Here is a 12,767-nt window from a genome sequence, read left to right on the forward strand (position 1 = left end):
ACCATCCTGGTCAACATGGTGAAACCCCGTCTCTACTAAAAATACAAAAATTAGCTGGGCATGGTGGTGCGTGCCTGTAGTCCCAGCTACTAGGGAGGCTGAGGCAGGAGAATTGCTTGAACCCAGGAGGCAGAGGTTGCGGTGAGCCGAGATCATGCCATTGCACTCCAGCCTGGGTAAATAGTGAAACCCCGTCTCAAAAAAAAAAAAAAAAAAAAAAAGTAAAATACTAACTACCAGACCCAAACTCTTATCCCAATATTTTAAGATTGTATACTTCGTTCAAAACAAGTATCCAACAAAACACTCACTGTTTCTGTCTTTAAGATAAAATTTGGAATAAGATATGTATACACACATATATAATCTTATATAATACCTGCTGGGATTATATGTGTGTGTGTGTATATGTATACACACACACACACACACACACACACACACACACACACACACACACACATATATATATATATATATATATATATATATATATATATATATATGTACGTATAATATAATCCCAGCAGGTGGTAAAGCAGCTTAACCAGAAAGTGATTAAAATTTGGGCTATGAAGAATGTCAGACTTGATTATCCTTTGAGAATGTCATTTGCTTATAAGAATGTAATGTGATTTATAGCAATGTCAGAATAGCCCAGATGTTTTAAATGGAAAAGATTGAGTGTACATTAATTTTGCATTGACCTATAGTTCTGAATTTACCTTTTGTGAAAATTCTTTGTTCTTTTCTTTTAGGTTGTAAAGCTCTCTGAAATAGTGACCTTAGCAAAGCAAGCACACGTGGATGTGAAATTTCAGTTGCCAATATGATCTGAAAACCCAGTGGATGGCTGAAGGTGTTAAATGTGCTGTAATCATTAAGAATACTGTGTTCTGTGTTATTGTTCTTTTTAGTGTGTGGCGATTTTAATTGCCATCTAGGCACACAAACATTTAAAAGCATTTGGTCTGCATTTAATTCTACCATTCAGAATGAAGTGTTTTTACGAAGCATGTATAATGCAGCTATCTTCTTTCTTTTGTCTCAGCCAGTCTTTTTTCTTCTTCTACAAAATGTAACTTACAATATGCCAGTTTATTATTGTTGGATTCAAAGTTCTTCATTGATAAGAGTCCTATAAATAAAATAAAGATGAAGATAAAGCTTTATTCTTTAGTGTTAAAATACAGTATATCTAATAACTAGCCTTATTAGTGGAGCAGTATATTAAAACGATGTTTTATGTAAAAAGTGTTTATCTTCAGCACCAAATGCATAATAAATGTATCAATCACTATTTATAAACAGAGCTTTCAAACACTCCTCAGAATATTCTTCTAAGTATTTTGTGAAGAAACTTTGTAATTATTTAAACATTGTGTTAATCATTAGAAACACTGGTAACTGCAAGTCTTTGTGATTCTGTGGTATTAAGAAACACCTGTAGGTTTGTTTCAAATAAAAACATATTTACCAAGGACTTGTAGACAAAATTAAGGATGTCAATTTAAGTTAATAAAAATCTCCCAGTGTGATTTGGAGTAATGGTTTTTGTTTGCTTGTCTTGAAGTAAATACAGTAGAAGTTGATGTGTTCATTATTTCTCTATAGAGGTCTAATATAACCAATTTGTACATTATATACTTGGCATGACAGTGGTTTGTTTTCTTTTGTTTTCGAGTCAGGGTCTCACTCTGTTGCCCAAGCTGGAGAGCAGTGGTATCAATCATAGGTTACTGCTACCTCTGCCTCCTCGACTCAAGTGATCCTCCCCCCTCAGTCTCCTAAGTAGCTGGGACTCTAGGCAGGCACTACCATACACACCCCTTTTTTTTTTTTTTTTTTTTTTTCTAGAGACAGGGTCTCACTCTGTTGCCTAGGCTGGTCTCTCTTTGTCCGGGGCTCAAGCATTCCTCCTGCCTTGGCTTCCCAAAGTGTTGAGATAACAGGTATGAGCCATTGCACCCAGCCAGCTGTAAATATTATACAGCTACTTATAGATAGATGGTTCATTGGAAGTCTGCTATTTATGTGTGTGCAATCTATTATATCCTCTAACAGAAACAGAGGGGAGGATTGAATCCAAGATGCGTAACTTCAAAGCCTTTTCTTAACTATTTTACTGGGGAAGAGAAGTTGAGTTTATTTTTTGGTCTTAGACATGTCTAAATGTGTGTGATGTTTTTATATGGTAATAGGTGGATTTTTTTTTTTAATTTAATGTATTTTTACTTTAAAAATTTTAACATGGTATCCAGGAAACAGGTGGATATTTTTAGACAGATTGTAGACACATCATTCTTTCTGTCCATGTGTGTATATATGTATGTGTATATGTACATACCGACCTTTTGCTACTGCATAAAAATTGATAGTTAACTAATGCCACGGAAGGAAATATTAACCAAGCAGTAGACTAAAACCATACCGATGGATTTGAGAACTTCTGCCTATTGTGATGTTCTTAAAGTATGATCAGATGTATATACTATGAGAGGCAGCACAACGTAGTGATTATGAGCAAAGACTTTGAAAGTGGACTGCCTAGTTTGAATCTGGGATCCAGTACTTACTAGCTATATGAGGGCTTCTTTTGTTTTTTTGAGATAGGGTCTCAGTCTGTCAGCCAGGTTGGAGTGCAGTGGCACAATCAGGACTCACTGCAGCTTCACTCTCCTGGGTTCAAATGATCCTCCTGCCTCAGCCTCCTTTAGCAGCTGGGACTATATGTCCATGCCACCATGCCCAGCTAATTTGTTTTTTTTAGAGATGTGGTCCTGTTATATTGCCCAGGCTGGCATCAAACAGTTCTTCTGCCTTGGAATAAGAGTTTTAATGTTAGTGTACCTCAGTTTCCTTAGCTCTTTTCTCATCAGTAGAGTTACTTAGTAGGGGAAGAGAATAAGAATATGTGAAAGATTTGTAGAAAACATAAAATATGTATTTTTAGTCAAATATATATTTGGTAGTTTACATATATATGACATAGAGTATCAGAGCCATAAACTATTTAAAATTGTGATACAGTTATAATTAAAAGTCAAGTCAGTTAGTTTTTCCTTTTTAAAGATTCATTCTAAAGAATACTAGCCAGTGACTGACTCAGAAAAGATTGTCATTTGTGGTATTCGAAGTCTACTTAGGAGTTAGAAACAATGCTTGTTTTATCAGAGAGGATATAATACAGATTATTGGTAATGCTAGTGTTTTAGTTGTCTATTCTTGCATAACAGATTTACCCCAAACACTTAGTGCATTTCCAGCAACAACATTTACCATTTCCTTTATATCTCATAACTGTGGGTTTGGGATCAGTTTAGCTGGGATTGGTTCTGGTGCTGCAGTTATTCAAAGGTGTCACTGAGCCTGGATGACCTACTTCCAAGGTGGTTAACTTGTACAGCTATTGACCAGAGGCCTCAGTTTCTTACCATGTGGACCTATCCACAGGGCTGCTTGTGTCGCTGCCGCATGGCAGCTGGCTCTTCACTCTGTACCCCTGCAAGCCACAGTGCCTGTGTTCTAGTCTCATTGTCACTTCTGCTACACTATTTATTAGAAATGAGTCTCTAAATCCAAACCACAAGAGAGGGAAATTAAGCTACACTTCTTAAAGGGAGACACATCAAAGAATTTGTTAACTTGTTTCAAAACCATCACAATTCATGCTTGGAAGCTGAAAGAACAAACAGTGGATGTTGAATTAACTCAGAGTTTAGCTGCTAGGACAGATGGTACCTTGAATCTGCTAGGAGCTTGGAAGACTTCTGTCGCTTGGAATGCAAAAAGAAAAGTACATTGGCTTCAAACTGTGTGTGTGTGGTGGTGGTGGGGGGGGGGGGCGCAAAAAGAAGAGAGCATTGACTTAAAACTGTGTGTGTGGAGGGGTGTGTGTGTGTTTAAAACAGAGTCTCACTTTTGTCACCTGGCCAGGAGTGCAGTGGTGCAATCTCGGTTCACTGCAACCTCTGCCTCCCAGGTTCCAGCAATTCTCCTGCCTCAGCCTCCTTGAGTAGCTGAGATTACAGGTGCCTACCATCACTCCTGTCTAATTTTGTATATACGTATTTTTAATTAGAGATGGAGTTTCATCATGTTGGCCAGGCTAGTCAAACTCCTGACCTCAGACGATCACCCACCTTGGCCTCCCAGAGTGCTGGGATTGCAGGTGTGAGCCACTGTGCCTGGCCAAAACTGTGTTTTTAAGTGGCTGAAGGGGGAAAACTATAACAAAGTATTAGGGAAGGCAAGGAAGGAATATTTCAAAGAGTGATCAATGGTGTCTAATGCAGTTCAGATGTCAAGTATGACAAGGACTAAAAAACCAGTGGAATTGAAATGGGCAACTAGTCTTGGCAAGGATGATTACGGAGAATGATTGTGGGGAATGGAGACTTTAAACAACCAACTGGTAGCTACTTAGACACCCTCACATCTCATTTCCTAAAATACATACAACCTTGAGTAGTCTTTATGCAGGGCTGATACTTCCTGCCTTGTGGCCTGCCTGCTTCATATGAAAAAGCCTATTTTAAAATTTGAGTTCTTTAAGGTAAAGCTGAGTAGATCCTAGATTACTATGATTTGTGCCAAGAGTATAACCAGTTTTGACGATTATATTAACCTTGCAGTTGCAAAGCCTAGACTAAGCTGGCTTGATTCTGGCATTTGGTAGCAGATGCATGTGAAGGGGGAAAATAAGCAGGCAAAAACCAAAAAGAAAGAAACCAACGCTTACAACTCCAGCAGAGCAATGAAGCTGTTAATATTTTGGTGAGTTCTTTCCATCCTGCAAAGAATTCTATTTAAAGAAGTTGCAAAATGATGGATGTAAATGTTGGATCATGTGTCAAGGGTAGAGGTCTGTAGTTAGTCATGCTCTTTTGTCCTGTGAGAATGTAAAGGGCTGACGAAAGTCCTGTGGTAAAATCAATTATTAGATTTCTATAACGTGTAGTGGTAAAAGAGATTTAGAGGTCTGTAATATAAAACGAGGAAAAGTAGGCTGGGTACGGTGGAGCACTCTGTCATTCCAGCAGTTTGGGAGGCTGAGGCAGGTGGATCACCTGAAGTCAGGAGTTCAAGACCAGCCTGGCCAAATGGTGAAACCCCGATGTACTAAAAATACAAAAATTAGCTGGGCGTGGTGGCAGCTGCCTGTAGTCCCAGCTACTCAGGAGGCTGAGGCAGGAGAATCACCTGAACACGCAGGTGGGAGTTGCAGTGAGCAGAGATCTTGCCATTGCACTCCAGCCTGGGTGACAGAGCAAGAGTAAGTCTAAAAAAAAAAACAAGTAAAGGTTGGCAAATACATTTTTATTAAAGCTTGATTTAAAATGAGAAGTGAAAGTGAAGGGATAAGATAACGTTGATTTAAAAGTTGGTCTTCAAAGTGACAGCCTGAATGGAACACTGCGAAATGGAGGGAGATTTGTGATGATGCAGAAGAGAAGTGGTAATAACCATGCGTCCTTGAACACTGGGATTGGACCCATGCTGCAGTGCTCTCCTGACTGAGGCGTTGGCAGTGTGTGTTCTTTTCCACGCCCTCTTTCAGCTTCCTCTTCTATTCAGAAGAAATTTAAGGATCTTTACTATTCATGACATTGCCTCCCAAGGATTAAGATCAAAGGCAGCTTTTTGTTTATTCACAAGTAACCAGCTTCTTTTTCATTTCTTTCCGTCTTGTGTGGTGGACATCCTTGTCCTGTGGCTTGCCTCCCTTCCGTGGTTAGTGGGTGGTAGCCTTCCCATGCATGCTATCCCAACCTGCCTGTCTTCACCAGGCATTCTCATTGGTTGTGCAGTCAGCAGGAAGCTCTTAGTAAGCAGTCAATGCCACTTCGAGGACCAGTGAGACTGACGGCGCTGACCTTCCCAGGGTCCAGTCAGACAGCTGCCTGTAGGAGTTTGATTTGCCCTTCCCATCACTACTGTCCGTCATTCTGTCACTGTAGCCTTCCTTCTTTTGGCTTTAGCTTTCCGGTTCCCCATATGAAGAAGCAAATACATGAAGACTTCTGGACCTCAACTGATATTCATTCATGCCATAATCCTTGAAACGTGTGTATACGTTACCTTCCATGGTAAAGGTACTTGGCAGATGAAATTCAGGTGTGGACCTTAAAATAGGGAAGATTAGCCTGGATTTCGCTGCCGACCCAATCTAATCGCACGAGCCCTTAAAAGTAGAGAATAATCGACAGCTGGAGGCAAGAATTCACTGCCCCGCGCCGCTTCTGGGACGTCGAGTTTGTGTGCAAGAGACCGTAAATTGAGTACGGCTGTTAGCTGACAGCAAGCAAGGATGTGGGGATCTGTCTTCCAAGCACAAGGAGCTGGATTTTGCTAACCATCTGAATACTTTCTAAGGTAAGTTCTTCTCACAGCCTCCTGATGAGAGCACAGCTCTTTGACTGCATGATTTTGGTTTTGTGAGATTAAGCAGAGAAACCAGCCAAGCCCATACAGATGTCTGACCTCCAGAACTGTGAGATAACAAATTTGTGTTTTGCTTTGTTTTTTTTTTTGAGACAGAGTTTTGCTTTTTCACCCAAGCTGGAGTGCAATGGCAAGATCTCAGCTCACTGCAACCTCCGGCTTCCGGTTTCAAGCGATTCTTCTGCCTCAGCCTCCCGAGTAGCTGGGATTACAGGCGCCTGCCACCACGCCCAGCTAATTTTTGTATTTTTAATAGAGACGGGGTTTCGCCATGTTGGCCAGGCTGGTCTTGAACTCCTGACCTCGTAATCTGCCCACCTTAATCTCTCATAGTGCTGGGTTTACAGGCGTGAGCCACCTAGTCCGGCCAAATTTGTGTTGTTTTAAGCTGTGAAATTGCTACTAGTTTGTGATGGCAGAGATAGGAAATTTCATACACTACCATATTTATACTTCTGTACACAAGTTATAATAAGCCAGCTCTTAAACTGAGAGAAAAGATTTTTTTTTAAAAAAAATAAGGACTATTTTATTAAAATTAGAAATTAAAATTCTGTAATGGACTAATTCTTTTATGAAAAACAATTACTAGAAAAGTGAAATTTTTAAAAAGCATAGAAAAGCCTCAACTTTTTTATTTACTTATTTTTGATTCAACAGGATAAAATTGCTCTTTCAAACTGCTATAAAAATTTCTAAATACTTTTTGTTGTTCAAAAAAAAATTTATAAAAAATACAATGTGATACATTATGCTGAGAAATGCAGCAATGAATACAGTTGAAGAAAACAAAGCAACTCTACATTGATACATTGGCACAAACAGGAAGAGCAAATGCACCACCCACACCTAACTGTCTAAAGGCCATTTTTGTACATGCTTCTTTAGAAACACCACTCTGAAAAGATCTTGTCCACTAGTTAAGAGAATGAGTACACATATTTTCACAAATGCACACTGATCATGACTTTATTTAAAAATTAGCAAACAGTACTGTAGAAACATTGATATGTAAATTTCTAAGATGCTACATCTCAGATTTAGTTGGCAAAGGGCACATTTAGCAATAAGTGTGAGTTTAGTCTTCCACGTAGAAACCAGATACACTAAACTGTAAAAAAAAAAAAAAAATCCTATTGTTTGAAAATACCAGTTTAAGATTGTAAAATGCACAAACTTTTGCATAAAAGAACTAGCTGTACAAGAGTACTTCCCTTTCACAGTATTCCTTTTTACTTCATATTTGAGTTATTGATTATGCTGTAGGATTTAACCGTTACAGCACTGAAAGGCAACTTTTGAGGGAAGAGGCAGAAAAAGGAATATATGTAAGGCAATTTTTCTTAAAAGTACAATAAGTTTAATAGCGTTTTAGGAAGACAAGATAAAACTTACTCAAGGCTAGCTTGATTCTCACTGAATAAAAACAATGGGCTAAATACTGAGCTCCATCTGTGCGGATCTAATAATCAATGCCTTGGTCGCTATATTGGTAATCTCTGGGGTGGTCATCCTGGTATTCGCTATGACACTCATTGGGGTATTCTGCCTGATAATCACTATCATTGATTTCTGAGTCATTTGTGCCTGTTTTTTGACTTCCATTGTGAATGACAGATTCTGTTGCAGCAGCACAGTATTTGGGATCATATACTTGTTGCCCAAGTCCATACCCACTCATTATTTTCTGGGAAGCAACTTTGTCGATACCTATCTATAGAGAAATTGTTGAATCATCCACTGGCTGTAATGTTAGCTTCTGATCATAGAGATTGTGTCTTGTACCTGGCGCTAACATCCCTGCCTGGCTCCTTTGTTAGCGCACATCTGCAGGCTAATTGTGATCTGGTCAAAAGGTTTGTCAGTTTGCATTTTGGGATCATAAAGATGCCCCCTACTCCTGTAGGCTGTCATACCTGCCTGGCTGGCACATGTGTTGGCTCCCATCTGCAAACCAATTACACTTTGGCCAGCTTTTAATTTTCCTTCATCAAAACGTCTTGTTTGTTTTTCTGCATACAAAACTCTAATGTGAATTGTTGTATGGAATCCTTTTATTTAGTCAGACCTGCTAGAGCCACCAGAGTAGTCTGAACCTGGGTCATGTTTCCATTCTCAAAAAGATCATTTGCTTTGAATATGTCATGTGGCTTCATACTACAAGCCTGAACAGCTGCAATAAAGTTGTCAATATTCTCCAGCTGAGGCCAGTTCAATGAGGACTCATTGACCTTGTTTACTGAGTCTGGCTGTAGCTTGTTTCTGAGTTCACAGAGGATGATGCCATCCTTTAAGCCCAGCTGGAAGTTGGTGCCAGCACTCATGCCTGTCACTTCTTCTATCCAATTGTGAAGATCTTCTTCTGCCTGATGATCATACTTGGAAGCAATCTTGTTCTTGACCTCGGCTGAGACCTGTGGGAAGGGCCCTTGTTGAAGTGAGTCATGGTGGCTCGGGCAGCAGGAAGAGGCTGCACTGGGGTCCAGGGTCTCTCGCACTTTGCTTCCTGGCTCCTGCCCTGAGAAGTGGCCACTGCAGGGGATGATTGGAACTCACTCCTCTGGGTGGCACAGGAGATGGGTGTGGGCAGTGCCTGGGCAACTGGGTGAGACTGGGTGCTGCAGAGCCTGGGGGTCCACTCCGAAGCACCTGGCTGCCTCAGTTGCCACCCACCTCACTGGCATCAGTCCACAGATAACATTTTGAGTAGGACTGAAAAAAGCTCCATTACTTCCAATTTGTGAGGATGTAAACTCACAAACTGGAAATAGGCTATAAACAGCTATCTAGGGATAAGAGACTAAGCATTGAATAGCTGTGGTTAACATTTTGGTACTGACAGGTATGTAAATCTGTAAAGCAATTGCCATTAACTAAAGAAGTCATGACCATTGAGTATCCTACAGTCTAATCAGCACTAATATAGTAACACAGAAATCACTAAGTTTAGCAAGTGGGGAAAAGAATTGAAAAGGCCAGGAGTGGCTTAAGCTTCCTGGTTCATTTGTTGCCAACTGTATTAGTCCATTTTCACAATGCTAATAAAGACATACCCGAGACTGGGTAATTTACACAGGAAAGAGTCTTCATGGACTCACAGTTCCACATGGCTGGGGAGACCTCACAATCATGGTGGAAGGCAAAGAGGAGTAAGTCATGTCTTACATGGATAGCAGCAGGCAAAAAGAGAGCTTCTGCAGGGAAACTCCCCCTTATAAAACCATCAGATTTCATGAGACATATTCACTATCACGAGAACAGCATGGGAAAGACCTATCCCTATGATTCAATTACCTTCCACTGGGTCTCTCCCACAACACACGGGAATTGTGGGAACTATAATTCAAGATAAGATTTGGGTGGGAACACATCCAAACCATATTATTCCACCCCCTCCCCACCCAAATGTCATATTCTTACATTTCAAAAGCAATTATGCTTTTCCAACAGTCCCCCAAAGTCTTAACTCATTTCAGCATTAATTCAAAAGTTCATAGTCCAACGTCTTATCTGAGACAAGGCAAGTCCCTTCCACTTTTGAGCCTATGAAACCAAAAGCAAGTTAGTTCCTAGATGTAATGGAAATACGACCATTCCAAATGGGAGAAATTGGCCCAAACAAAGGGGCTACAGGCTCATGCAAGTCTGAAACCCAGAGGGGAAGTCAAATGTTATTATTATTATTTTTTGAGGCAGAGTCTTGCTGTGTCACCCAGGCTGGAGTACAGTGCAGTACCATGACCTTGGCTCATTGCAACCTCAGCCTCCTGTGTTCAAGCGATTCTCATGCCTCAGCCTCCCAAATAGCTGGGATTATAGGCATGCACCATCATGCCCAGCTAATTTTTGTATTTTTAGTAGAAATGGGGCTTCACTACATTGGAAAGGCTGGTCTAGAACTCCTAAACTTGAGTGGTCCACCTGCCTCAGCCTCCCAAAATGCTGGGATTGCAGGCATGAGCCACTGCACCTCGCTGAATCTTAAAACTCCAAAATGATCTTCTTTGACTCAAGATCTCTCATCCTGGTAACACTGATGCAGGAGGTGGATGCCCATGGTCTTGGGCAGCTCTGCCCCGTGGCTTTTCAGGGTATGGTCTCCCTCCTGGCAGCTTTCATAGGCTGGTATTGAGTGTCTGCAGCTTTTCCAGGCACATAGTACAAGCTGTCAGTGGATTCTGGGGTCTGGAGGATAGTGGCTCTCTTCTCACAGCTTCACTAAGTGGTGCCCCAGTAGGAACTCTGTGTGGGGACTCTGACCCTGCATTTCCCTCCCACACTGCCCTAGCAGAAGTTCTCCATGAGGGCCCCACCACTGCAGCAAACTTCTGCTTGGGCATCCAGGCGTCCTCTGAAATCTAGGCAGAAGTTCCTAAATCCCAATTCTTGATTTCTGTGCATTTGTAGGCTCGACAGTAGTGGAAGCTGCCAAGGCTTGGGGCTTGCACCCACTGAAACCATGTCCCGAGCTCTACATTTGCCCCTTTCAGTGATGGCTGGAGTGGCTGGGATGCAAGGCACCAAGTCCCTAGGCTGTACACAGCATAGTGACCCTGGGCCCCTGAAACCATTTTTTTTTTTTCTTCTAGGCCTCTGGGTCTGTGATGGCAGGGGCTGCCACAAAGGTCTCTGACATGCCCTGGAGACATTTTCCCCATTGTCTTGGTGATTAACATTTGGCTCCTCATTACTTATGCAAATTTGTGCAGCCAGCTTGAATTTCTCCTCAGAAAATGGAATTTTCTTTTGTATTGCATTCTCAGGCTGAAAATACTTTGAACTTTTATGCTCTGCTTCCCTTATAAAACTGAATGCCCTTAACAGCACTTAAGTCAACTTTTGAATGCTTTGCTTCTTAGAAATTTCTTCTGCCAGATACCCTAAATCATACCCTAAATCTCTCAAGTTCAAAGTTCCACAAGTCTCTAGGGCAGGGACCAAATGCCACCAGTCTCTTTGCTGAAAATATTATGAGGTTCACCCTTGTTCCAGTTACCAACAAGTTTCTCCTTTCCATCTGAGACCTCCTCAGCATAGACTTTACTGTCCGTATTGCTGTCAGCATTTTGGGCAAAGCCCTTCAACAAACCTCTAGAAAGGTCCAAACTTTCCCACATTTTCCTGTCTTCTTTCTGAGCCCTTCAAACTGTTTCAACCCCTGTTTGTTACCCAGTTCAAAAGTTGCTTCCACATTTTTGGGTAACTTTTCAGCAGCACACCACTCCTGGTACCAGTTTACTGTATTACTCTGTTTTCAGGCTGCTGATAAAGACATACCAGAGACAGGGTAAATTATAAGGAGACCCTGCAGTTCATCAGTTGAGAGTGACAGTTCCAAAGTGGCCAGCTGAGCATGTAATAAGAATGAAACTGGAGAAAAGCTTCAACTACTTTATGATTATACCTATGATTTGTTCTTAAAGCAGAGAAGCATCTCTTTATTTGTTTTTTGATATCCTTGTTTGATGAAACTAGCATCATTTTAGAAAAAAGATTTTTGTTTTAGTCAAAATAACACATACTCATTGAAAAATAAACCCCATCAAAACTGGAATGATACAAAGAAGTGCAGACAAGCAAAAATCACCTGCAATGCCAGAACCCAGAAATAACCAGTGTTAACAGTTTTGTAAACAGCCTGGTCATCTCTACATAAGAGCATATATGCATTGATATTAATACAGTTTTACATAAATAGGATCATATTATACATAATGTTCTATAATCTGCATTTCTTCAGTCAAATAAGCAACTTTCCCTGGCATCAAATATAAGTCTATATAATTTTTAATAGCTGCACATACAAGAGAATGTATATATCTTGGTTTATTTAACCCAGTCTTGCATTTATTGACATTTGGTATATATGTCTTTAACATTATAAATAACAAATGAACACTCAGGTGCATGTCTTTCAGCACATGGATAATTTCTCCTTAGGGTAAAAACCTGTAAATGGAATAGCTGTATAAAAGCATGAACTGCTTTCCAGAAAGTCTCTTTTGTTTACTCTTCCATTCACAATAATATTTTCATACTTGATAACACTGCATTGCTAATTCGAATGGGCAAAAACTATGTCCTTACTGTTTAATGTTGATTGCACTTTTATCTGTTTACTGGGCATTTGTGGAAGTGTGTGTGTGTGTGTGTGTGTGTGTGTGTGTGTGTATGACTTTCTTTTCATGTTCTTTGTTTATTGACTGTTCATTCTTCCAATATTAATAACTTTTTGTATATTTGAGATTGACCATTTTTGCCTATTAGGTATTTTATGTATATGTCATATGTCATTTTGTGAGTTATAAATACAAATTTTCCCT

At 40.3% G+C, this 12,767-nt stretch overlaps 1 protein-coding gene and 1 pseudogene across 4 annotated transcripts in view; one reads left to right on the forward strand and one right to left on the reverse strand.

Annotated features, from left to right (window-relative positions):
* Positions 1-1,538, forward strand: part of SUCLA2 (succinate-CoA ligase ADP-forming subunit beta) — a 72,489-nt gene extending 70,951 nt beyond the window's left edge. For all 4 annotated transcript variants that reach the window (XM_074387710.1, XM_074387709.1, XM_003942213.3 and 1 more), the window contains one exon: positions 759-1,538. In XM_074387710.1, coding sequence (XP_074243811.1) covers positions 759-833 — 75 coding nt within the window. In that variant the 3' untranslated portion in view covers positions 834-1,538. The remainder of the gene's footprint in view (positions 1-758) is intronic.
* Positions 1,539-7,906: 6,368 nt separating this feature from the next.
* Positions 7,907-8,890, reverse strand: LOC101036509 (calponin-3 pseudogene; annotated as a pseudogene).
* Positions 8,891-12,767: the final 3,877 nt, after the last annotated feature.

The sequence above is a fragment of the Saimiri boliviensis genome, chromosome 16, assembly GCF_048565385.1.
Source record: "Saimiri boliviensis isolate mSaiBol1 chromosome 16, mSaiBol1.pri, whole genome shotgun sequence".
In the NCBI taxonomy this organism is placed as follows: Eukaryota; Metazoa; Chordata; class Mammalia; order Primates; family Cebidae; genus Saimiri; species Saimiri boliviensis.